We start from the raw sequence: 26,377 nt of genomic DNA, 5'->3' as shown, positions 1-26,377 counted from the left end.
CTCAGCGTATGCAAATGTCATTTCATCAGCTTATTCCCAATAAAGTGCTTTTAAGCAATGCTGCTGCCCATCTGCCTGCAACTCTTTCATAGATAAATATTTTTATTACCACTGAACCAAAGTCGTTCATGCAAACTCCTCTGAGAACGGAAGACTGTAGGAAATGCGTCAACAGCAGCAGACACCTGAAGGCCCCTTGGAGCCTTCTCAGCCAACGATTCTTGTCATTGTTCCTTATCTGTGCTCCAATAAATCCCACAATTGCACCAGGGCCTTGACCCCTTGCATGGCCATCTTGTCAGCAGACTCTTGAGGTGTGGGCTGAGCTGGGCTGGGCTGGGCTGAGAAAAGGCAGGTGGGCTCTGCATGGAAAGTTTGCCACTTAGCCCAAAGGCTAATATGCCATATTATAATTCCCGGACCTTTTCTACTTGGATTCTCATTACTTGCCCCACCTTTCTGCAACATGGAGCTCTTCCTGGGACAGGAAAAGGCCTCCCTGCCCTTCCCTCTGTGGGCACCTGGCTAGGATTGGCTGGCTAGCCCTGCACGCATAACAAGGAAAGGGAAAGGCCACTGCCAGAATAGCTGTTGGGTTTGGAAAGGTTCAGTCGCATACACTGAATAAATGACAGCACTCCCGCAGCTGATGAGTGTGGCCATTTAAAGGCCTGCCCCTGTTCTAAGAAGGACAAGGGCCATGTGTAATAAATGCTGGGCAATCTGTAAACCACTCCTGCGGAGTGGTAAGAATAAAGCAGTAAGGGGTAGGTGGGAGGAGAAAGGGGCAGTGCGAGTCGTGATAAAAACTCGGAGGGGCCAATCAGGAGCCGAGTGTCACTCTGGGGCCAAGTGGCCAATGGGGAGCCGCACGCAGCATAGCTCCCCATTGGCCCCTTGGCCCGCCCTGGACTGCCCGGTGAGAGGCTTCGCTGCCGGGAAAGGAGCAGGACTGCCACGTCAAAGACGCAGCTCCCCTGTTCCTTTCCTGCCGGCGAGGCAGGGACATTCGCTGGCAGGGGGCTCCTGGGAATTGTAGTCCATGGACATCTGGAGGGCCGCAGTTTGACTACCCCTGGTCTATGGTTTGGAGGGTTCCACGTCAGGCTTTCTGACATTCAGACAACAAAAAGCTTACTCATGCAAGTCACCCCAACAATGCTCAGAGCTTAGCCTACTCCCCTGTCATGTTCACTGGAGCCACTTTATCTAAGGGACAGCAAATGCCACAAATTAAATTCCCGTTCCTCTTGGACTTAGCCAAGGAAAGGCCATTTGGCCTTCACAGAGACAGCTACTTAGTTGTCAGCAGAACAGTAAATTTAAGACAGACGGGTCAGTTGAAACAATATGTCAAGATCTTCCTTCAAGTCCAAACCTGAGCCAGAGATAGAAATTGCCATTGATATGACTCCACTGATATGCCTCCACTGGAAGCAATGAACCCTCAAGGACTCGCAGGGGGAGAACATCTCATTTCTTTCTCCTTCACCATACCCTCCCAGCATTTCCTGCCTCCTCCCTCCTTCCCACCCAGCAGCTAAACTTCCTTTATTTCTCTTTTTCCCTCCCAACAGCTTCTCCCTGCAAAAAAGTGTGTGGTTGTCAAGCTGGAACAACATGGTGGTGAAACTGCAAAGTTCTGTGGAGACACTTCACTTCCTCTTGTATTCACCTCCCCTCACCGTCTTCCGTTTCCCTCCTCCTGGCAACCCCCCTGGCCTCATGTGTCTTCACTTCCTGCTCACTCACTAACCTACCTTTTATCTGCCCTCCATTTTCAGCTATCTTTATTATTTACTTAATTTATACCCCACCTTTCTCCTCTGCAGGGGCCCAAAGCAGCTTCCATTTCTCTTCTCTTCTCCATTCATTCTCACAACAACCCTGTGAGCAGGTTGATCTGAGAATGCCAACTGGCCCAGCGTCACACAGTGATCTTCCACAGCAGAATGGAGACTTGCATTTCAGTCTCCCAAATCCTAATTTGAAACCACACTAGCTCTCATGGGGTGGCTACTGCTGAACTGTAGCAAACAGCCAGTTATGGATGAGTCATGCAAATCGCTTGGTAGCAAGTCACTAGCTAGTTGATGCCAGGCTAGAACAGCCCTGGAAAGGGCCCTGTCCTTCCTCCTGGCTTTTACTGACAAAAACCAAGGCTTGAAAGCTGGCAATAATGTTATGATGGCCTACTAATGGCATTCAATTCTTTAAACTAGAGGCCTTGATTCTATTGTTTGCGTTAACCCAGTGCATTTTTTTAAAGATTTCAATCCCCCCCCCCCCCCCCCCCCGTTGCAAACCAGGGCTGTTTTTCATGTTTGTAGAAAGATCTGTCCTGTCCATTCATGGTTCGAGCTTCTGGATGTAAGTATAAACAAGACTTGGGTGTATATACTATTTTAAATGCACCAGATTCAAATTTCTCTTGAGAAGCAATTCACACAAAGTTCATAAGGAAACTATGCCAAAGTAATTTCGAAAGTCCTGCACTGCTGTCTCCTAAGCAGTGTCACATCCTCTAAAATTCACTGGTCAATGGGTTTAGAAGAGTGTAACTCTTCTTGGGATTGCACTGAATATTAAAAAAATGGCCTTAGTTAATTGCTCACTTAGGAATTTATCGAATGAGTGGGGATTCAGACTATTTACTTATCAGTATTTAGTGCATTGCAAATGTAAAGCCAACCAGCCAACAGGATAACTGTGTGTGAAAGGTACAGAACTTTGATTGAACTCTTAAAGTGTCATACTTTCCCTTGGGAGAAACAAAGGGAGGGTGCTGCTGTGTTTTACATTCCTGCAGCTGAGAAGATTGACAGATGGCCCAAATAATGCTCTTTCCCCCAAATGAGCAAGCTCAAGCAACACTGCTCATGCAAACCCTCCCCCCCCCACAAGAGCCCTCCTATGCACCTGAGAAAGCTGTGCAATGTAAACAAGCAAGCGAAGGGCAGCCATACCTCGCCCTTTGTCATGGCACATTCCAGCAGGCCTTTCAAGACTGCACATTCCTTCAGACAAAACTTTCCCCTGCCAAGGGCTTAACTGCAAAACCTGCTTCTGTGGCTCCCTCTAGCAGGTCCTGAGTGATGGGGAGGCAACGGCTGCAGAAGGAGCAAAGAGGAACTGCACAAATCAGAGGTCTGATACAAACTGTCTGGCAGGGATCTGACTGACCTGGAGTTCCATTTTGCCATAGAATCATCCTTCACCCTGATGAATCAGTCAGCTGCTTGACTGGTTGTTCTTTAAGCCTCCTTGGTCCCTTCTCTTTGGGAGAAAGCTTTGTAAGAGCTCATCTGGTGCCTCAGCAGCCCATCCAGTGACAAATCCTGACCTTGGCTCTGCTACTGGGCAGTTTCCTTCCTTCCTCCCTTCCTCCCTTCGTTCCCTCCTTCCTTCCTCCCTTCCTTTCTTCCTCCATTCTGGAAATCCCCCAAAGAAGCAGGACCAGGCAGACTGCAGAGGTCACACCTGGCGGGTGGCCAGCCTGCTCTCCAGCAATGAGACAATGCCGCCAATTGCCAGGTTCAGGGCAGCCTGTGTTCCCCCTCTTTTGTCTCTTTTTTCCTCCCCCAGCTGTTCCATTCACTGGCCCCAGCTCAGCAATCTGCCCTCCCCACAAAGAGAGCCCCTTAATAAGTGGAGAGGAGGCAAAGGGCTGGCAGGGGCACGTGCTGCTCCTTATCAGCAATATCTCAAGATCTTATTCTGGGGTGCTTAGGAAACAACAGCAGCACAAAAAAGTAAAGTGGCCTCAAAGCCCATTGGCTCCGCTGCAGCCATTCAAACAAACGGGCAAAGAAACAAAGACATTTTCCACCCTGGCAGGTGTTGGTGTCAGATTCCGCCTGAAGCAAACAGGAGCAGAAGAGGGTGGGGGGGGGGAGTAGAGGATGCTTCCCTGTGAAGTGGAGACATGCAGGGGAAAAGAGCTCCTTGCAGCAAGATCCTTAGAGCTGGCTGCAAAGCATCGCAAGGGACCCCTTCTGTTGGTGCAGCACCCATCCCCGGAGGAAGAGAGCAGCCCGATTATGCGAGAGCAATCCCAGCTTCATGCAAGAAGGAGCCTGGTTAGTCAATGGAGCCCGTGTGATCAACCTCTTACCTTTCTCAATTACTGTAATGAGACCTTTACATATTTTAATCTAAAGAGAAAGAACACAAAATCACGTAAATATGGGGATCATGCACCTGCTGCTCTAATGGCAGCCTTGTACACATTGCTTACACAGTCATTATACCAAGGGGAGGGGGGATACACACACACACAAGTTGCGTGAGTTAATGTGAATGATACCTCCAGCGCCTGTCATTTGGTAAGAGAGCTAATGAACATCAGCACCATTACCAATGGAGAAGCTGGTGGCCAATTGCATTCCCCCTCCACACACACACACACACACACACACACACACACACACACACACAAGGCAAGAAATGGAAGACCAAGACAGGGAAAAATCTCTTCCTCACAACCCCTGTACAGCCTGCCTATTCCCACAACACAGACAGCCGCAACACGCACATCACACTGAGCATCTCCTCCTTCATCTCTCAACTTGGCCTCCATCCCCATGATGATCTTCAACTGGTCTACTTATATGCACAGAGCAACACACACAAGGTTGCAAAGATATTTTGGGAGGCTGCCCCAACAGCCTTCCAGCTGACAGCGCAGCCTAGGAATAATTTAAACAAAGAAATCATACACCAAATCCAAATACTTATTTGCATCCTGTTCCTATACAGAGAGAACTTCAGTGAAACGGCAGCGCCTGAGTTTACACCCCAGGGAGGACTGGCCTCTTGCAGTAGGGTTGCCAGCCTTCAGATCTCCCAGAATTACAGCTGCTTATTTTTTTATAACGTTTATTCCAGTCCTCCTATAGGAAGTGGCTGCTTTGGAAGGCAGACTCCATGGCATTATACCCAAAAGAGGCCCCTCTCCTCCGCTCTACTCTTAAATTGCCAGATAGTTCTGAACCAGGAGTCGGCACCCCTGAGCTTGTTTGGGGGTTCTAGCAGGGGGGCACAGCTGTCGCATACCCCAGACTGATGAACAGAACACTGAATGCGCAGCTTTGGGAGGGTTGCACATGGAGTGGCGAGGAAGGTAAGGGACACCCGCCTAGCCAGATCAGCTGAATCAACCCTGGCGATCAATGGGGTGACAGATGTCACAGCCAGATTGCCCTCACCTCCCCTGAAACTTTTGCCTTTATAGGCAAACTGCACATGGAATTTTAAGTTTTCACTTGCATACAGTTTCTAAAAGACAGCATAAGAGTGCTGAAGTTCCCACATACACAACTTTTTATACTCTGTCATGGCAGCTGTGGTTGTCACTAGTCTGGTGCCTTTAAAGGTAACAACTGCTGGCAAGATGCTGGCTAAGGGGCAAATTCAGGGTGATGGCATCCAGGGCCCCTTTTATGCCATTAAAGATTATCTGGATCTGCATTCCAGGATCCCCATTAATGAAGCAAACAAACGAAGGGGCAAAACCATCAAGCTGACAAGTCAGAAGGAGCAAAAGTTCCAAACCAGTCAGATATTGCTTTTGTTCTGGATATGGATTCACAGACTATAAAACCCTTTTGTTCCCCAAACAGGAAAGAGATGCGATTGGCAGGCATAGACTATGAATGTTTGTTTCTCTTAAAACAGGTCAATGCGTGAAAATACAAAAGATAGCCCGTAATGTGTTTTTTTTTTTTGTAACCCTTCTTTTAATTTGATATGTTACATAACTGGAAGAAGCCCTAACAAATCTTCAGGTGTGTTGTTGTTGTTAGGTGTGAAGTCGTGTCTGACCCATCGCGACCCCATGGACAATGATCCTCCAGGCCTTCCTGTCCTCTACCAGGTATGTTATCTGAAGCCAAGAACAAAGTTTGTGTCCAGGGGCACCTTTGAGACCAACAATGTTTTATTTTGGGTAGAAGCTTTTGTGTGCAGGCGCCTTTCGCCCATCCCCTGCCCTTCTGTTTGTACCCATCTACATGTGTCACTTCAGGTAGAAGCCTCTGGCTCTGGTCCACAAAGCTTAAAGGTAAAGGTATCCCCTGTGCAAGCACCGAGTCATGTCTGACCCTTGGGGTGACGCCCTCTAGCGTTTTCTTGGCAGACACAATACGGAGTGGTTTGCCAGTGCCTTCCCCAGTCATGACCGTTTACCCCCCAGCAAGCTGGGTACTCATTTTACCGACCTCGGAAGGAGGGAAGGCTGAGTCAACCTTGAGCTGGCTGCTGGGATTGAACTCCCAGCCTCATGGGCAGAGCTTTCAGACGGCTGCCTTACCACTCTGCACCACAAGAGGTTCTTTCACAAGAGGCTCGCCACAAAGCTTACAGCCATGGTAACCACAAGACACTCGGCTGCCCTTCTGTGGTCTTTTGGCTTAATTTCTGATTGTCTGAAAAGACCCCGAAGCATTTTTTCCTCCTCTTCGGTGCTGCTGTTGCTTATCCTTTAGAGAAGTCACAATTCTATTTGTGTCAGTCTGTTGCCATAGAAATGAAGGTGTTCATACACGTTCACCTTTGAGGATGCAGAAGAGAGAGGGATGAGAATGGCTCTGTGTGCAGTGTGTGTGTGTGTGTGTGATGGTATATGATTTAACGGTCCTGTCGAATCCATTCAAAAAGGGAGGGGGAGGAGTTGTTTTCCATCTGTTCCAGTGAAAATATATCCTTTGGTATAACTCTCATACACTAGCTGGAGAGGATACGGGCTAACATGTGGGCATTATTACCCGTCTAGGAAAAGTGGGGGCAGCTTCCCTTGGGAGAGTTGGCTTTATCGAGGCACCCAAACGGGAGCCATTTTTGTTGTTCTTTTAAGCTACAGACTGCTATCCCCTGACCTGGTTTCTTTTTGCTTTGTCCTAATCTTTCCCCAACCTAGTCTGATACAATCTTTTGGGAAAGGCCATGGCCAAAGCTTCTTTACATGCCGTGGACAAGTGGGGTTTCATTTCTGCAAGGCCTCCCCACATCAATGTCATCTTCCTTGCCATAGCCTCCCTGCCCCTGGAGGGATTTTCTGGTCTTTAAGGAAATGGTCACTGACAAATCATTGTGGCTTTAAGCTGGGTTTTTCTTTAAATGCCCCCCCCCAAGGCCTCCAGGGATATGGGAGGGGGAAATGGAAATGGCAGAAGGGGGCTGAGAGAGGCAAAGAGAGAAAAAACCCTTTGGTGCTGCTGTGACAATGACAAAGTGGTCTCAGCAACAATATTGGCTTGGGGGAATAACCCAAGAAAAGTCTAATGATTCTGTAAGAGGCCCTTCCCAGCTGCATGTGGGTCCAGGAGCACTGCCGAGGCCAACAAGAGGAGCTTCTGAGACTCAAAGCTTCCAAAGTGCAAGGAACTTTTGGGATGACACCACAATAATATTGTTTGGGAATACAACACTAATTATTCCAGTTGGTGCCACTGCATCTAAACACAGCCCATAGGATCTGGGTAGACGGGGCGGGGCTAGTATTTTGTCCAAAGGTACCACGCTCAAAACCCGAAGAGATTCTGATGGGAAGTGGAGGGCACTAGCCCTCCACTTCCCAATTTCGAGATATTACAGGAGGATTGGACCACTGCTCATATAAATGGGTATTCACTGTTTATAATGAACACTTGTTTTCTAAATCTAGAAATCAACAATTTCTGCAAAGCCAAGGGCTCACTGCTAGAAAAATTAAGTCCAATTTATCTAAGCAGATTTTTAAACATTTTATTGTTTTCTCAAAATGAGAGTTTATTCTAATTCAAACTTTGTAATTTGTAGCCAATTGCAGCAACCTCTAGTTATCAGCTTATAAGCTTTATATTTGATGGCCCATGGCTAATGCCAATAAACTTTTATTACTGATGTGACTGATACTGCAAGGCCAAGGGGGGCTATAGCTGATTCTGCCCTCCTGTGGTGCCCTTTACAAAGGGGAATGCTGAAAAATCAGTGTTCCCTTAACATGGGTCACCTGAGGCCTTAAAGCGGGCCAGGGCTGGGAGAGGGCTGGGCTGCTGGTGACATCATTCATTTGTAAGTGGGGGTTTGCCCCGCTGTCATGCAGGCGCTGGTCTGGCCTTTTCCTCCTGTGCAAAATCAGTCATAGTCATGCAATTAAGTTTTTGTTAGAAAAACCACAAATTAGCAGCTAATTGATCTGCAAACCAGGCAGCCTGTATTACATCTCCATTGGAGCCATCATGTTGCCTTTTTGCTACTCAAGAAAACTTTCTTAAGATTTTCTATGGATCAGAGGAAAGAAAAACCACAGTATCTGGTCAGCTGAAGTGGCTGCATCAGCTAAGAATAAAGATCAGGAAACAAAACACACACACACACACACACACAAACCCACCAAGAGTTTTAAAAAACTAAGAACAAAAATGAAAATTAAGTCCATATCCTGCCGTAATATTTTAAAAGGCTGTGCAATTGTCCTTGAAATTTAAAAAGGCGAGGCATATTTACAAAAGGATTGTTTTTGTCTTTGGTTTATTATTGCTGAAGTCAAGGATTTATGATCATGTGTGATGCACAACTTGGAAATAAAATTTTAAATGACTGTTAATATGGATGAATGCGCGGAGAATGCTAAGGAGAGGCATCCATCACACCATCACTTGGGGAAGCTGGACATTAAGCAGCCCGTTCCCCATCAGGTTGTGGCACACACCATCGTTTCTTCTTTGCGCCGTGACAGTGTGAAAGGTGCTGTGATGTGTAGTTTGCACATATCTGTTTCTGTGCAAACGGCACAAAGTGTTGGGTGGGCTCTTTCCCGAGCCTCCTCCTTTCTTTCCCAGTTCATTTGTATGCTCATGAATGACCTCATGGTGAACAGATGCACTTGGCCATGGCTGTGATGAGCTCAGTCCCCTCCCCAGCCAGGGCTATTAACCCTTTGAAGGACCAACCCCCTCAAATACTTCCGATACACAAGGCAGGATGGATGCCACAGAAGTCGGCAGTTATATTCCAGTGTCAAGATGTCCAGTTTTCTGGAACCTTTTCATAAAGCAAACACATGGAACCCAACCCCCCCCCCCCCCCAGCAGATGTGAACTCCTACTACGGCACCAAGAGAATGAAATTAGCATCCTGGCTCTGAATAGGGACTCTGCTCAGGCTTGCTGCTGAAATGGAGGCAATGCAAGATCTGTGAAGCAGACAGCTGCTCTTGGCCCACAGGAGGCCACGTGCAAGAGGCTCCCACTGGTTTGGCCTCCTGGCTATTGTGTCACATCCTTCTAATCCTTTCAGCCATAGCTGAGCATCTCTCCCTGACCTGACTGGCTCCGGTGAGCCCTCTCGCATCAGATCCTGGAAGCCAAGCAGGGTCGGCCCTGGCTAGTCTTGAAGGGGAGGCCAGTGGGGAAGCCCAGGGCTGCTGTGCAGAGGCAGGCCATGGCCAACCACCTCCGTACGTCTCCTGCCTTGAAAGCCCCGTGGGGTTGCCTTCAATCAGGTGTTTTCACAACCAAGCATCTCCTAGGCCTAGGCAGACAGATCCAGGGATGATGGCATGCACAGAACAAAGTCTGAGTCCAGGGGCACCTTTAAGACCAACCCAATTTAATTCTGTGTATACGTTTTTGTGTGCAGCAAGCATACATTGATGCATGCACATCTGATGAAGCGTGCATGCACACAAAAGCGTATACCCAGGATTAAACTTTACTGGTCTTAAAGGTGCTGCTGGACTCAAACGCTGTTCTATTGACTCCTGGCAGCCTGAGAGTTTTTAAAAGTCAAGCAGCAGGAGAAAGTGATATCCCTGTAACAGGAAAGGCAGTTTGGGGGGCATTTACTGAACACAGAAAGCTCAGCACACCAATAGCCACGGGGGGAGGGCTTCAATACTGAATGCTGGCCCGTTCTCTAATTCTTTAGATTGTAAATCTGTGAACAGGGAGGTTTACTGAATTTTTTTAAGCACTTTGTTGTTTTAGATGCTTTATAAATGAAATTGACTCAAACAGATTCACTGATTAGAACTTCTGATGGACTCTTTTGGCAATACATTTTTTTTAAAAAATGGCAATTGTTTTTCTATTGGTACACAGATTATTGATGCATTATTTCAGATATCTCCAGTCACTTTAAAGGACGCATTCATGCTCTCTCTCATACCACAGAGCAGGCCCCATCTGAGCTTGGGGCCTATCCCAACCTTTGAGGAAGTATGCCCCCCCCCCCAATTCACTTGAAAATTATGTAGATTAAATGAAAATGTGTATGATTAATTATCACAGATTTTGAAAATCATTTTGTAGATTTAACTGGCCAAATAAAGTTTGCCATTTTACTAAACATGACAGGCTGCACTTAAGTGTGTCTATGCCGTGTTTGTCCTTGAGTGTAAATCACAGTTGGTGCACCCGTGGTGTACCGTGACATGTTGGGATTTTTAAAAATTATTATTTACATTAAAAACAGAAACCTTCCTTGTAGGTTGACTTCTCCCTCCCAAAGTGGCAAATGATGGGCTGGAACGGGAGGGCCCTGGCCATTCAAATCTTTGCTAGCCGAGTTCCGACCACTTTACCGACCTGTGTCATCGGTGACGGCATGGAAGTGGCAGACAGGCATTCTGCAAGCTCCAAGCCTTGGGGGGGGGGGGGGGGGGGAAGAGGTGCCTTTTGCAGCCTAGAGCGCACCCACAAGTAAGCACTAAGGGCCCTGAAAATGAGCTCTGGGTCTTGGATGTGGGGGGATTGGGCCTCTCAAGGCCTAGCACCCACCTACCAGCTCTGGCCTTTGAAGAAGAGTTGGTTCTTATATGCTGCTTTTCTCTACCCAAAGGAGTCTCAAAGCGGCTTACAGTCGCCTTCCCTTTCCTCTCCCCACAACAGACACCCTGTGAGGTGGGTGACGCTGAGAGACCCCTGATATTACTGTTCTGCCAGAACAGTTTTATCAGTGCTGTGGCGAGCCCAAGGTCACCCAGCTGGCTGCACGTGGGGGAGCAGGGAATCAAACTCGGCTCAGCAGATTAGAAGTCTGCACTCCTAACCACTACATCAAGTTTTGATGGGCAAGGGGAGATGGACATGGCTTGGAGAGATTTTTTTTTTTTAAAGAAGTCACCAGGATTTCTCTCTGTGTGCGAATCTTCCATCCAGATGGCTTTCTTTCTCTACTATGTAAGATTTTGGCCGTTCTAGATGAAGACAAAGGCCTAAATTTGCTGGCTTTTTGCTTCTGGTAAGAATGAGTTTTGAGATTCAGCACACTGCATGAACAAATCAAACTAAGTTCTCATTTAAGAAGCAATTTATTTTACTGATGCCATGCATACTGCTAACAAGTGAGAGCTTTTAAAGAGGTTTTAAAAAGAGTTTGGAGTTCACAAGGATTTATGCATGCGCGTGACTGACATCTCACTTCCCAGGTGGCAAGGAGGTGTGGCCGGCTGACATCACTTCTGGTATGCTTTGAAGCCTGAAAAAAAATTTAGGGGTGTCTCCATAGTAAAAAACAGGGGTAGTCAAACTGTGGCCCTCCAGAAGTCCATGGACTACAATTCCCATGAGCCCCTGCCAGCAAATGCATTCGCTGGCAGGGGTCATGGGAATTGTAGTCCATGGACATCTGGAGGGCCGCAGTTTGACTAGCCCTGGTCAAAAAGTGGAGAAAGGCCGCTTTAAACACAGCCAAACGAGCGGAGAGTCCAACAGGGTCTGAATAACTATTGACAAAAACTCTACAGCTCTAGAACAGACATGGCCAACTTATCTAGGTAATTTATTTGCTGAACAGTTGAGTATTTGGTCCCACTTTACAGGGAATTTCTGCTCAAGCCTTAGGATGGTTAATTGGAACTGCGCAAAAGCCACAGCTGTGCTCTTGTAGCAATCTTATATTTGAATCTCGCTCTTCCCGGTGGGTGGTGGGGAGGGCAGCCTAGGCTCCCACCAGGGTGGGTCCTCTCAATCTACTCCCACTATTTCTCACCGTCTTGCTCCCACCCATATTGCAATGCCCAACAGCAATAAATCCGGGTAAGTAAATCGGACTAGAAGAGAACACTTTCAAAGTTTGTAACTTCCCTGTTGCCATTTTCTATCAAGCAGCCAGTTGCATCACTTAATAATAAAGCCCCACATATACAATCTATACTTTTACAAAATAGCTTTTTTTTTTTTTTTACTTTCACAGTGTTTTTGGCAGAGTACGTAAAGAATTTCATTCACAGCTGTGCCACATTTTTAATGGAGAAACCATTAATCAAAGCTTTGGTTGTAACTATCTTTTCTGATGTTGTTTAGCATTCCAGTTCAACAAAGATCAATAGAGGCCATTTCTGTCTCCGGAGGCCTCTCCAGGAAGCAGAGGTGCGATTATGTAAATAGCACAGGCTCCTCTTTACTCCTGCCAGCTTGCTTATCTCCAAAGCCTTCTGCCTGCTGCTATGGGCGACCAACAGAAGTACATGCATATACCTCTTATCTCTTCACAAAGCTCCGAAAGCTCAAGGACCTAAGCCAATAATGTTAAACAGTGATGTGTGTCTGATTTTATTTGTCAAGTGATTCATTTCACTAAATTTAATTTGTTATTTTTTAAAAGCTCACATATAAAAGATAGGTTGGTCAGTCACAGCAAGAGAAAGGAAACAGGTGCGCCAAAATGTTCCCCAGGATTTGAGATAATCTATCAGACAATCCAACACAGCCTCCTAATACAATTAGGGAGAGTGGGCTTCTCAAAATGGGCATAACCAGAGCATAAAGGAATCCTCCGCAGAGAAATCTGTCAAGAGTGCCTCGTGTTCTGCTTCTTCTAAGAGATGCTGCTAAAGCAAGTTTTCTTTTTAAAACAAAGGTATTTATATGGTTAAAATAATTTGACTAACTTTAAAATCCTTCTAACATGTGGAACATATGCAGACACACTGTGACTTTGAGCACTTGAAACACCATCCTTATATTCCTCCCTCCCCAGAAACAATCCCTATTTAGCCTTAGCTGCAATGGCCTCTGCTGTCGGGAACTACACACATATATATTTATATATTTATATGTATGCACCGCTTCACAACAGCTCTTGAACAACATATTCCCAGCTCAGCAAGAAGCCGGCACTCCTGAATGAACCCGAACACATTAGTGAGAGAAAGTTCATTAACCTCGCTGGATTCAGGGGTTAACAGGATAGCTGAAGAAAGGAACCGAGTGGACGGTTCTGATGCAAAACAAATTAAAATGAATGTCATCATTCCTTTTGATATTCATTAGCTAATTCAGAGGGAGAATGCTCTTCTTAAATTTGCAACCATTTATCAGTGGAAAACAGGTGTACATCTGCTGCTCAAGAGCTTCTCAGCGGTTAGTGTTCAGAAAGGGGGGGGGGGGAAGACATGCACCAACTCACCGCATCCACTGAGAGAGTAACTGGGAGAGGGAGAGAAGACCTGAGCAGCAAAATCCTCAAATGTCATTGCTTCTTTGTGACTCTGGATTATTGCTTCAAGATACAGAGCTCTTTCTTCATAACTACAGGAAACAGGTTAAGGAAAATGCATACATGGACACTATTACAAAACCCCCAATAGCCCATAAAAGCTATGATGGTAACTACTCTGTTCTCAGAAATATATTGCCATGACGCCAGAGGAGTCATAGCTAACAACTTTCAGGTTGCTTGATATGGGCACCAGGAACCCGAGAGCAGCCTTTTCCAGCAACAGCATAAAGGGGGTTGGGTTTTGTTTCGGAAAGGCTGCTTCCACTTGGATGCTTTGCTCTGCCTCACCTACAAAACCAGAGAGCTTACTGGGAACATCCATATGATAGCCTTTAGTTGTGCACTTCTGAGGTTTTCCTCTGATCTTTCCCAAACCTGGTCTGGTATGACCTTTCCATAATATTCACAGCAGAAGCATGTTTGCCTACCATATGGATAAAAATGTGTGCATTTTTACGCTCCTGCCCATATCAATATCATTTTCTCTTGCATCAACACTCCATGGCTGTCGTTTCACCACAGCTTTTTAAGGGGGTTAAAAAAACCAGCAATTTCTCTAGCATTGCAAAAAGAATAATTTAAAAAGAATTAGTAATTCTGTCATCAATAATTTAAAAAAATCAGGACCAATGACTGATTCTTTGAAAATATGCCCTCCGGTGGTGGTGGTGGGAATGACAGCCACGGGGGGGGGGGGTTGTCTGAGGCAAGGAAAGCATCAGGAGGCTGTCATTCGGATGCTCCATTGCAACTCCAGCAAGAGCGACGGGAAAAGAGTTTCCATGTGGAGCTAACTGCCAAAAGTGACTGAGAGACTTCTGAAAGAAATAAATGAACAACCATGAAGCACTAAACAAGGAGCAAGTGTGACAGTTAATGAGCTCAATGAAAGTACCACAGAATGACACTGAAGGCATATTGTAACAACTTTTTCAAAATGGTGACATAATTACATCAAAGCCACAGGCTGCGGGGGGAAACGAAAGAAATGCAAGACATAATAATTTAAAATAAAAGTCGTAGATCATTGTTCTGAAGTCGCAAGTACGATAAACTTAGCATTTGTCTTAGAAGCTTTGCTGGCTATAATAGTTTATGTCTCATTTCTTGATGCTTCCTCATTAAAAGAAATAGAATGTGTGTATGTTCCAGTCTTAATTATGCAGACGACAAAGCTTTGAAACCAACAGCATCGCCTTTTAATTAAAACCCGGCAACCTGGAACACACACCCTTCAAATGCAGAATCAAAAACCAGTCGCCAATAAAACTTACAAGCGGAACAAGCCGAAGCAACTCTCCAGCTGTCTTAATAGGACCCCTGCTTGTGGCAGCTTTTCACAGTGGAGAGAGCAAATCTCTTTCTTTGTGCGCAGCTTCTGTTTTCTTTGAAGGAGAACCACGCACTTCAAATAACAGGATAACATTCGGAACAAATATACAATGGATTAGAATATTTTGCGTACAACTGCATGAATTAAACTCTCAGACAGTCCATGTGACATGTCTTTTTCTGTCACTGCTTTGCAGATTTTCCTTGTGTTTTGGACATGCGGCAAAGCATGAGGAACTGCATAAAATGAGAGAAAACGTCACATCTTAGCAATACTATCATTCGACTTTGAAGTGCATTCGATGTTGTGAATGCCACCTTGGGTGAGGGCAATCATGAGCCATTTCCACAGTAACACCCCAATAGTTCTTCGCACTGACAAACCTGAAAAAGTGAAAAATCTTTTCAGATCAACCTCCTTTTTCATCACAGTGGAGTAATCTTTTAAAAGCCCAGCATTTCACCCAATGTCCCTGCTGCCGTTTCTGCTTGCAAAACCTGGCTCTGGGACCGTCCAAGCAGAGCCCGACTGTGTCTGAGGCTGCTTTCCTGCTACAGGCTGAACTCCTGATGACTCTTGTTTGATTAACAGGCTGCCAAACTTCCTGTGAGAGGCGGCACACGCCTAGGCCCTATTCTAAAGGGACTGACGGAGGCCATTCACGTCTCATTATGGACATGCTTATTCTGCTCAGAGCGTGGCTGTTGCCAGGGCTCTCTGCTCCACACTGACGCAGCAAGCCGCTGGTCCTGAACAGCAGGGTGTTAGGCCTGAGTGGCCGTCTGGTGCACAGACTTTCTGACACTAAGCTGGCACGTGTGGGCGCAGCAGGAGCAGACCAAGGCGTGACAAATTATGGGAAGAGCTTAGCTAAACTTATGGCTGAAAACCACCTGAGCCTGCCTGCGGACCTCTGTGGACCTGCCATCCACTCTCAATCCCTTTTCTTGCCTTTGTGGCCTGCAATCTGCTCTGCAGGCTCTGGGCAAACGAGGCAGATAAACTGGAAATTCTTGGCATGCTGTGCTTAATAATCTCCTATAGAAAACGGCTTCTTGCATCCAACGCATGCATGCAACGTATTGGACTGAGGAGGCGCCCACAGGCATCACGTTCCACACTGCACGTTAAGTTTGTCAGACCGGCAAGTTAATTCAGGACAATGAAAGGAGTATTCCACATTCAGGCGAAGGAAACATTCACACAGTATTGATGAAGGATTCCCAAAGGCGTTTGGGAATCAGCATCAACTGAACACCTGGAGAGCAAGCCTATTGATCAGATTCTTTAAACAGGGAGATTTCCCAGTTACCAACATAAAGGTCGGGCACATCCAAAAGGCAGCAGGCTGAAAGAGCAGCAATGCCAGTAGCTTTCTGACCCCCTAGAATTCTCTCTGGGCTTGTTCGGGCTATTTTAGCATAGTGGTGCTGATTAAAGTGAAGCGAATCAACTCTTTTTAATATGTGATGTAAGTCAGAAACTGGTAAAGCAATTAGAGTTCATGGTTCTCTGCATTTTAAACCTATGAAAATCTCTTTAAGGCCAGTTGGAAGAAAGGAAGGATCTTAAAATAATAAAATGGATACAAAGGAAATGCAAAGGAAACCACAGAGTGCAAGGGAGAGAAACAATCCATGCATATTTTTCTTTTACTTTGAGACAAAGAGTTTTCGTATCTCACAATAACCCAGAAGTTATGCCCTTCCAAAGCTACTGAAGTCAAAGGGACTGGAAAGGTGTAACTTTGCTTAGGATAGCACTGTATGCAATTAGTGTATAAGGAAAAATCACCCTTGAGGGGTCTCTGGTTTTGAAGGAGAGTTCTTGAGGATGTTTAGAGAAGACAGCAGACAAAGTCCCAAGGAAGGGCATAGATAGCCAGCAGACAGCACAGCAAGGCAAATGTACATGATGGCAGATGGCTCTGGAGCCTGTAGAAAAGAGATATACACAACGTGGGACAAAGTAGTTCTGTGGAAAAGCAAACCAAAGGGCTCTTGCATGGGTGGTCAGAGAAACTGGGAGCCAGGCAGGTACTGCAACCTGAAGCCTGGGATTTACAACTAGGTTCTCTGAAGGATTTCCCTGAAATGTGTTCCTTCCATCAAAGAGAGTTCACTTGCCAAGATGGAACAAAGAACAGCAGAACCATAAGACTGAACAATTTTTTATTCAAGGTACTAGCAAGAAAGCCCATTGCAACCAGGAATGCAATGGGCACTAGGACCCAATGGATACCGGCAGGAGCAGATCTCTCTCTCTCTCTCTCAGTAGGAGCCATAGTGGCTAGCGCCCAGGGAAGGAGGGCGTGACTGGGAGAGGGAGGGCTAATCAGGGTGAATGGCCCTATTCCATCTCAGACAGCCAGGACACTCTCCACCCTCAGGGCTGTTTCACAAATATTAAGAGGAACAATGGATGGATAAAGATAAGCTTCCATGTGCAGGCACACACTTCTTCAGATACTTCTTCATATGCAGATTAGAGAAGGGTATCACACTGGCTGTGAACCTGGCCATGAAGAGGCATCCCCATCTTCTTTTGCTACCTGGTGCAGAGGGGCTTGTTAATGTTGTTGTTGTTAGGTGCAAAGTCATGTCCGACCCATCGCAACCTCATGGACAATGATCCTCCAGGCCTTCCTGTCCTCTACCATTCCCTGGAGTCCATTTAATTTTGCACCGGCTGCTTCAGTGACTCCATCCAGTCACCTCATTCTCTGTCGCCCCCTTCTTCTTTTGCCCTCAATCGCTCCCAGCATTAGGCTCTTCTCCAGGGAGTCCTTCCTTCTCATGAGGTGGCCAAAGTATTTGAGTTTCATCTTCAGGATCTGGCCTTCTAAGGAGCAGTCCGGGCTGATCTCCTCTAGGACTGACCGGTTTGTTCGCCTTGCAGTCCAAGGGACTCGTCTTGCAGTCCAAGAGACTTCTCCAGCACCAGAGTTCAAAAGCCTCAATTCTTTGACGCTCAGCCTTCCTTATGGTCCAACTTTCGCAGCCATACATTGCAACTGGGAATACCATAGCCTTGACTAGACGCACTTTTGTTGGCAGGATGCTGTCTAGATTTGCCATAGCTTTCCTCAGGGATAAGAAGAATAGTTCTTATATGTTGCTTTTCTCTACTCGAAGGAGTCTCAAAGTGGCTGACAATCCACTTCCCTTTCCTCTCCCCACAACAGACACCATGTGAGGTAGGTGAGGCTGAGAGAGCCTGATATTCCTGCTTGGTCAGAACAGCTTTATCAGTGCCGTGGCGAGCCCAAGTTCACCCTGCTGGCTGCATGTGGGGGAATGCAGAATCGAACCCGGCTCGCCAGATTAGAATTCCGCACTCCTAACCACTACACCAACCCAGCAGTGTTCTCTCTGCATTACTAAAATGGCTACACACCTGAAACTAGTTTTAAAAGGAATTCCATGCCAGAATCTCAAAGAATGATATGAGTGTGATTTGTAGACCACAGTTTAACCAAAAAGTGGTTTGATATCATGGATAAATCATCAGATTTTTGCTTGAGACATCATTCTGTCCTTGGAGACAGTGGCAGTCTGGAGATTCAGATAGCTCAGTGGTTCTCAACCTTCCTAATGCCGCGACCCTTTAATACAGTTCTTCATGTTGTGGTGAGCTCCAACAGGAAAATTATGCAAGTGTTCTTTCACAGAAATTAAACCACAACTGACCAATGGCATGAAGATCCATTGTTCATGATTGTGCATAAATTGTTTTTTTCCCGGGGTCTCCCAGTTCAGTTCTGCCTCTTGTCCCGCCAAGCTGTGCTGCCACCTGGAGCACCTGGCAGGAGACTGCACTGGAGGTGCAGCTGGCCGCTGAGCATGGGCTTGAGAAGTGGGCTAAACTGAATAAAGTGAAGTTCAATAGGGACAAATGTAAAGTTCTGCATTTAGGTAGGAAAAACCAAATACATCAATATAAGATGGGGGAGATTTGTCTTGGCAGTAATATGTGCGAAAAAGATGTAGGAGTCTTAGTAGACCACACATTGAACATGAGTCAGCAGTGTGACTCAGTGGCAAATGGGATTTGGGGCTGTATCAAACAGAGTATTGTGTCCAGATGGTACCGCTTTACGGGAGGTGATGGTACCGCTTTACTCTGCTCTGGTTCGGCCTCACTTGGAGTCCTGTGTTCAGTTTTGGGCACCCCAGTTGAAGGGGGATGTTGACAAACTGGAACGTGTCCAGAGGATGGCAGCAAAGATGGTGAGGGGTTTGGAGACCAAGACATATGAAGAAAGGTTGGGGGAGCTTGGCATGTTTAGCCTAGAGAGGAGATGACTGAGAGGGTATCTGATAACTATTTTCAAGTATTTACATTTAGGCTGATTCTGTGAAGGCAAAGGGGTGGCAGGTTACATTAGATTAGTGATTGGGATGTGAGTGTCCTGCATAGTGCAGGGGGTTGGACTAGATGACCCATGAAGTCCCTTCCAACTCTATATGATTCTATGATTCTATGAATCCCTGCTCTACATATATGGCTTTGGGTCCTAAAGAGCCTCTAATAGCAGGAGTTTACAGAAAGTAAACAGTTTACAGTTTACAGAAAGTTTACAGTTTCATGTACTGTTCTTATGTTCCATGTAAACCGCCCTGAGCCTCCGGGGAGGGCGGTATATAAATAAAAATATATAAATTTAGTATATAAATATAATAAATAAAATAAAATAATAAAATAAAGCATTCTTGCCTTCCCCATTGCTATTGTAGCCCTCACCCCCCAAGCTGTGAGGACTGAGAGGCTGGATAGAACTCCTCCTCATATGCAAAGAGCAGAATAGATGGCACAAGATGAGGCTACACCCCCCCTCCCACGTTCCCTCTTCTCACTGTAGTCCACCCTGTAGTCTCATCCCTGGACTCTGGGTGGCACAGAAGGCTGCAATGGAAAGAGGGAAGGCATGAAAGTCACTCCCTTTACAATCCTAGGGATCCATCACATTGTATTGATTTTTTCAGAACATTCTTCTTCTTCTTCTTCTTCTTCTTATTATTATTATTATTATTATTATTGTATTTATACCCCGCCTCCCACCGAAGGCTCGAGGCGGCTTACATAACCCCGTCCCCTAAAACCATAAAATAACAATAAAATCCAATAAATTTACAATAGTGGCAACAACGATGGCTTAATCTTACTCATTTGGTCTCAGCATCCTCAACTACAGGAGGGGGGTGACACTCTCTACCGCCAGTTTGTGAGGGGGGGGAGACTTCGCCACGGTGGAGGCGCGGGTGGAGCGGCTGGCAGCTGAGCGCAGGCACCTGCAGGAGGAGCGGCAACAGTGGCAGCGCTCCCTCGGCCAAGCTGCTTGCCCTGCTGCGATCCCCGTGAAAGGGTCGTTCGATCCCCAAAGGGGTCCCAACCTCCAGGCTGAGAACCACGGCTCTAAAGGGCCAACAACTGGGCACTCTAGAGGGCCAACAATTCCCCTGAGGTTACCTCCTGGGACTGGGATTCAGAGGTTGAATGCCTCTGAATGTGGAGGTTCTCTCTGGTCAACATGGCTAGTAGCCACTGATGGACCTCCCCTCTATGGCTGTAACTCCCTCTTATAAAAGCCGTCTATGCCTGTGGCCATCACTATATCCACACTTTAATTACTGGCTGCATAAAGCAGGATGTCTCTTAAAAATAAACCTTCTTTTCAGTGAAACTTTTCATGTGAAACTTCAAAATGGGAAGTATGCTAAATATTGGTTATGGTCCAGTAGATACCACAGCAGTAGAATTCTATCAGAAAAGTTTTGGGGGAATTCTGCAAGCACTTAGATCAGAGCATCAAATAACCATGATACCTTATTAGGAGTACAAAGGAAACAAGAAATCACTTATACTATCTAATCATTTAGTATTCTAAAGGCAGCTAAGAAAAATCATGATGTATTACAAATAACTTCTACAAAGGCAGACATGCCGCTATTCTTTAGCTGTCGTATGAGACACCAGCTTTGCTGAACAGAAAACTTCCCAAGAGGCTGAAACAGCCAAGTGAAATTTGACAGATGGACAGGGTTCTTCCTGAATTCAGACAGATATTCACAGTATAAACAGGTACCAAGTTAGTTTGATTTGACTAGGTACGACAGCCTCCAGGTAGAACCAGGAGATCCCCCAGAATTACATCTTGTCTCCAGACTACGGAGATCAGTTCCCTTGGAGAAAATGAATGCTCTGGAGGGTGGACTCTATGGAATTGTACTCTACTGAGGTACCTGCCCTCCGCAGACTCCATCTCCAAAGGTCCAGATGCTTCCCAACCTGGAGCTGGCAATCCTCCACACTGGTGGCCAGAGGTACATGGCTGTTGGCAAAGTTTAAATATACAAAGGGAGCAAAGGACCAGGATATTTAAGACAATAAAATAGTTTGATTATGGAGAGATCCAATCTGGCAAAGAAAGAGAAGAGGGAGAATCAGTCCTACAGTCTAATGGTTTTGTTGTCTTCATTCTTTCTGTTCCAGAGGCAAGCAGAGAGAGAAGTGTGCTCAAAGGAGCAGGAAGTCTCTAACTGAGCTAATCAGGAGAGGATTATTTGAAAAATATCAGGGAGTTCTAATCAAACTATACTACTAAATACATCTCCTCTGATGTTCCCTGTAGGATATTCATATGTTTTTGAATCACGCACACTACAGTTCTTGCATGTTCCAACACTGACAACCCTAGAATTACAGAAATACAAATACAAGAAGCTTGATCTTCCTCTGGCTTTGTAAGGCTATATATTTAAGGAGTTTTCAGAAATGTATTTATTTACCTCATTTATATCCCCCTTTTCTCCTCAATGGGGATCCAAAGTGGCCTACAATCTTCTTTGCTTCTCCATTTTATCCTCATAATAACCCTGGAAAGCAGCCTATACTAAGTGTATGACTCGCAGCAGCAGAGCGGGGATTCGAACCAGGGTCTCCCAGATCCTATCCCAACCCTCTAAACTACTTTACCTGAAAGATCTTGCACCGACTGGGTTTTCTGTCCTGCATCAGCCCCGGCTCCAAGGTAGGGGAGGGGGGGTAGTGGTCCTGATCCGGGGGTCTTTTTCCTTTAGGGCTCTCCCTGCACCATCGGGATAGAATGTGTCGGCTTTGAGTGGGAGTCGAACGAGAACTTGGCTGTCTGGTCGGTGTACCGCTCACCCTCCACCCCTCCAGACTCCCTGTCAGGCCTGCCTGGACGCTGCAGTACCCAAAGCTTCTGGTCTTGGGGGACTTCAACGTCCATGCAGACGCGCCGCCTTCAGGACTTGGCCTGGACCTGGTGTCAGCCATGGAGATATTGGGGTTCTAGCAATTTGTTGCTGGTCCCACTCATCAGGCCGGCCATACCCTTTGATTTGATCTTTGGCACAGGTGTAGCGGTAGATCTGGTGGCGAATAACATCGTTCCATGGTCAGACCACCATGCCCTGGACCAGTTAAGGATGCCACCCTCTCCCTGGTTGGGTGACGGACATATTTTAGACTGTCCGCAGAGACTTATGGATTCCCAGAGATTCCTGAATGCTCTGTGGGACCCGATGCCCTCCGGCACCTCACTGGCAGCCTTGGTGGAGGATTGGCATTCCCACCTGTCGGCTGCCATTGACAACATTGCTCCTAGGCGCCCTCTCCGCCCTCACCTCAAACAGGCCCCATGGTATTCCCAGAAGCATTGGGAGAGAAAGAAGGAGATGAGACGGCTAGAGCGAGTGCAGCGGAAAACTCGTGACGAGGCGGCTAGGACTTCTCATCGCACGCTTTTGAGGGCGTATGAGAATGCAGTTAAAGCGCCGAAATGAGACTTCTACACCGCAGAAATCACATCCGCAATCTCTCACCCAGCACAATTATTTAGAGTGATTAGGTCTCTTACTGCCCTCGAAGAGGGACATTAAAAGATAAGAGAATTGGATTTGAGCTGTGTTACTTTATCGAGCTATTTTGCGGACAAAGTTCTATCGCTCCGCCATGACCTTCCTGCCACAATTGATACAGTTTGCGAACTGGAAGCTCCGTGTCTGTCACAGGAGTTGGTGTTTCATGGTTTCAGGCGGTTCTCTTTAACCAAAGTGGACAAGTTGCTAGGGTCAGTGAGGGACAAGTTGCTAGGGTCAGGGCCACCACTTGTCCCTTAGATCCCTGCCCGTCTTGGCCACTCAGATCGGGTGACAAACGGATAGGAGGCCCCTTAAGGAAAATTGTAAATCTCTCCCTAACATCAGGAGATTTCCCTGAGGGGCTCAAGGAGGCAGTGGTGTGCCCTCTACCCCACGGGGCCCTGCCAGCTACTGCCCAGTCTCGTATCTTGCATTTTGGGCAAGTTAGTGGAGCGGTCCGCAGCGGATCAGCTCCTAGCATTCTTGGAGGAAATTTCTGTAAACCGCCGCGAGACTTTGGGGCGGCAGTATATAAACAAACAAACAAATTCAAACTCCTGTCTGCTGGCATAACTTTGCTTAACTCATCTAATACTGAATTGCCATGTTGTGTGGCTCTGGGCTGGGCTTTGAAGATCCTCTTAAAATATGTTTTGTAGGTTAGGCAGAAGAGGCTCCCATTATACATTTCAACCTTCAAAGTTCATCTGAGATCCAACTGAAAGCATTCAATTCTGCAGTGAGGTGTTTTAGCTATGTTATACTTTTCAACACCCCATTTCTTTCATTGAACAGTCTCAACAGCCTCAACAGATAGTAATCGGTGAAGAAAAGTTGCTACAAACACATAAAAATGAAACCCAAAAATATATATACTTCTTAATTCTTAATTGGAAGTCAGAAATGGCACAGGAGTGAAAAGCAGATGGTTCTGGTTTGGTACAGGGATGTCATGGATATGAAGTCAGCATGCATGCAGAAATAAATGTGCCTTTAAAACGGCAAAAGGGAACTGAATCCCCCCATGAATTCTTTTTCTAGAAGACCAAATTCAAGTTTATGCGAGTAGGATGCCAACCTCTAGGTGGGACCTGAGAATCCCCTGGAGTTGCAGCTCATCTCCAGACTACAGAGATCAACTTTCCAGGAGAAAATTGATGGTTTATAGGGCGGACTCTATGGCACTGTACCCCACTGAGGTGCATGTCCATTCCCAAATTTCCAAGAGTTTCCCAACCTAGATCTGGCAACCCAACCCTGGAATCCCTCACTGATGGCCACGGGGGGAGGGGGGGGAATGGAAGCCCTAGTTGGAAGTAAGGCTTGTTTTTAAGGCTTGTTTTGACAACAGGCAAATATGCATACAATGTTTAGCTATACTGGAGAAAAGGGTGAGAGAAATAGCATTTTGGTCCTCATGGCCCCATGGCCATCCATTAGTCGTTCCTTCAGCAGGAATTTGGGAGGGACTCTTGCCAGGAGGCATACCTGAAGATACTCTGTCTCGTACCCTGGTTGCTCCATCTAGTCACTCTTTTGCCTCCCCCCCCCCATTTGATAACAGCCCCTAGAGGAGAGGAAAAGGTATCAGAAAGGGAGAGGGGGAGAAATTGATCTCTATTGTCTGGAGATCAGTTGGAATAGCAGGATATCTTCAGGCCCCACCTGGAAGCTGGCAATCCTAGCCATGGAAACTGATACGTTCTCAGCCTAGATTCATCCTTATGGCAGCTGTACCACATCTCCAGCTTAATCAAAGCGTTTAATCTTCGGGATGAAACTATGTATGTCCAACTATTAGTTTACATCCCCCCCATTTTGTAAGAATCCCAGACGGATTTTATTTTCAAAGTTCCCTTCAATTTTATGGTCTCCTCCAAAAGGTGCACCTAGCCTCCTTTGTTTCCACTGCGGGGGGTGGGGGGGGGGGTGGGAGGCATTTAAAGGAATTGTGGTCCTTTTAGATGACTTCTCTACTCCAGGCTGCAACTTCAGTTTGGGGTCAACTCGAGTCCAAAGGCATTAAAAGGACTGCAGTCCCTTTGAATGCATTTCAACTCTGGCTATCTGAATATTTTAAAGATTTTTCACACTCAACCAGGAAAATAATCAAAATCAGTAACTGGCAGAATTAATCCCCCAAAGGTATTGGGGTTTTTTTTGCTTGAATTAGCTGAGTGCACACCCCTGCCTACATCTCCAAACCTTACTCTGAAGCTCTAACTACTACACTATACTACAAGAGTGGCTGTTGTCAAACAGTAGCAAGCAGCCAGGTGAGTCATGCAGTTGGGTCACTCAGCGGTTGCCGAGCCCTAATAAGTCCTTGCTCAAAAGCCAAAACAACCCTGGAAAGAATCATGCCCTCTGCCTTTCATTCACAGAAACCAAGCCTTGCAATGCTGTGGTTGCCTAGCTACAGCCAGTGAGGGAATCCATTTTATTAAAGCTACAGGCCCTTCTTTTATAATTTTGTGTTTTAAAAGAATCCTCAATTATTTTTTAAGATTCCACATATTCCTGCAAACCTGGGCCGTTTTCAGGTTGTAGAAAGATCTGTTTTGCCTGTTCTCAGCTCTAATCACCAGACTGAAGTATCCTCAGTTTTTCCAACTTGGCTATATGACAAGCAGCAACGCTTTTGCCCTTGGAAGTAAGCGTGACCTGAAAACGGATAAGGGACACTGCAGACAGATCTTCACCCAAGGGGGGAAAAATCACAAATAGTGTTCCAGGAGACTGTGGATGAAGCTGAAATAGTGACAGTGGGGTGATCCCAACCATTTTATGTAGCTGCTTTGTGTGACAGTACACAGTGAAATCCACTGTGGGTCACCATTAAGGGAAGGCTTGCTGAAGAAAAGAGTAGAAAATATACCCTCACCTGGGATTGGAAGTGAGGCTACTCACCACTCACCACTTGATTTTATAGCAATTTCTAGATAGAGATTAAACGATAAAATGGACTCCCTCCCACTTCTGCCACCCATTATGCATTCTCAGTGAGACAGTAGACAGGGACATAAAGTACAACAATAAATGGACTCCAGGGAATGGTAGAGGACAGGAAGGCTTGGAGGATCACTGTCCATGGGGTCGCGATAGGACATGACTTTGGACATGACTTTGCACCTAAGAACAACAAAACAATAAAAAAATATAATCCTGGACATAAGACAAATTTTGATCCCAGGGGATATATGCCCATCCCCATATAGTGTTTAAAATCCTTGTGGGAGTTGCCCCATTCTGTCTCATGCAGGAGAGTAAGACAGAAGACTTTGTTCAGATATGTTTCTTTGAAATAGAACAAAGGGTGGGAGGGGGAGCTCTGATAAAGTTGGGACTTGCAAATCACTCCTGTGTTCTCTGATGAAACACTGCTATCTTCCTCTCGGAAAAGAGGAGCTTTTAACAGATTCATTTGTTGCATTTATTCTACCATGCAAGAGACTCAGGATGGTCTATCAAAGAGGTCAAACTCATTTGTTTTGAGGGCTGGATCTGATGTAAATATCGCTTTGCCAAACCAGGCCCTGTATGACATAAACTATAGTGCCAGGCACTGGAGATATAAAATCTATGTAGGACACTAGCAAACCTAATCAACAGTACTATTTTTACTCAAAATACAAACATGCTAAAACATCACTTCTACAGTATCTCCCTGAAG

The 26,377-nt window shown here is 46.1% G+C and overlaps 1 protein-coding gene across 4 annotated transcripts in view; it reads right to left on the bottom strand.

Moving 5' to 3' along the window:
• RALGAPA2 (Ral GTPase activating protein catalytic subunit alpha 2) overlaps nt 1-26,377 on the bottom strand; it is a 203,763-nt gene that overhangs the window by 7,626 nt on the left and 169,760 nt on the right. For 2 of the 4 annotated variants that reach the window (XM_077309748.1, XM_077309749.1), the window contains one exon: nt 13,393-13,514. The exons of 1 other annotated variant lie outside the window; for it this stretch is intronic. In XM_077309748.1, coding sequence (XP_077165863.1) covers nt 13,393-13,514 — 122 coding nt within the window. Of the gene's footprint in view, nt 1-4,114; nt 4,155-13,392; nt 13,515-26,377 lie in introns of all 4 variants that reach the window. One more of the 4 variants, XM_077309750.1, reaches the window with a different exon arrangement.

Source organism: Paroedura picta, chromosome 14 (assembly GCF_049243985.1).
Source record: "Paroedura picta isolate Pp20150507F chromosome 14, Ppicta_v3.0, whole genome shotgun sequence".
NCBI classification, from domain to species: Eukaryota; Metazoa; Chordata; class Lepidosauria; order Squamata; family Gekkonidae; genus Paroedura; species Paroedura picta.
The sequence above is the reverse complement of the archived record's forward strand: the minus strand, read 5'-3'. Positions and strand labels throughout refer to the sequence as shown.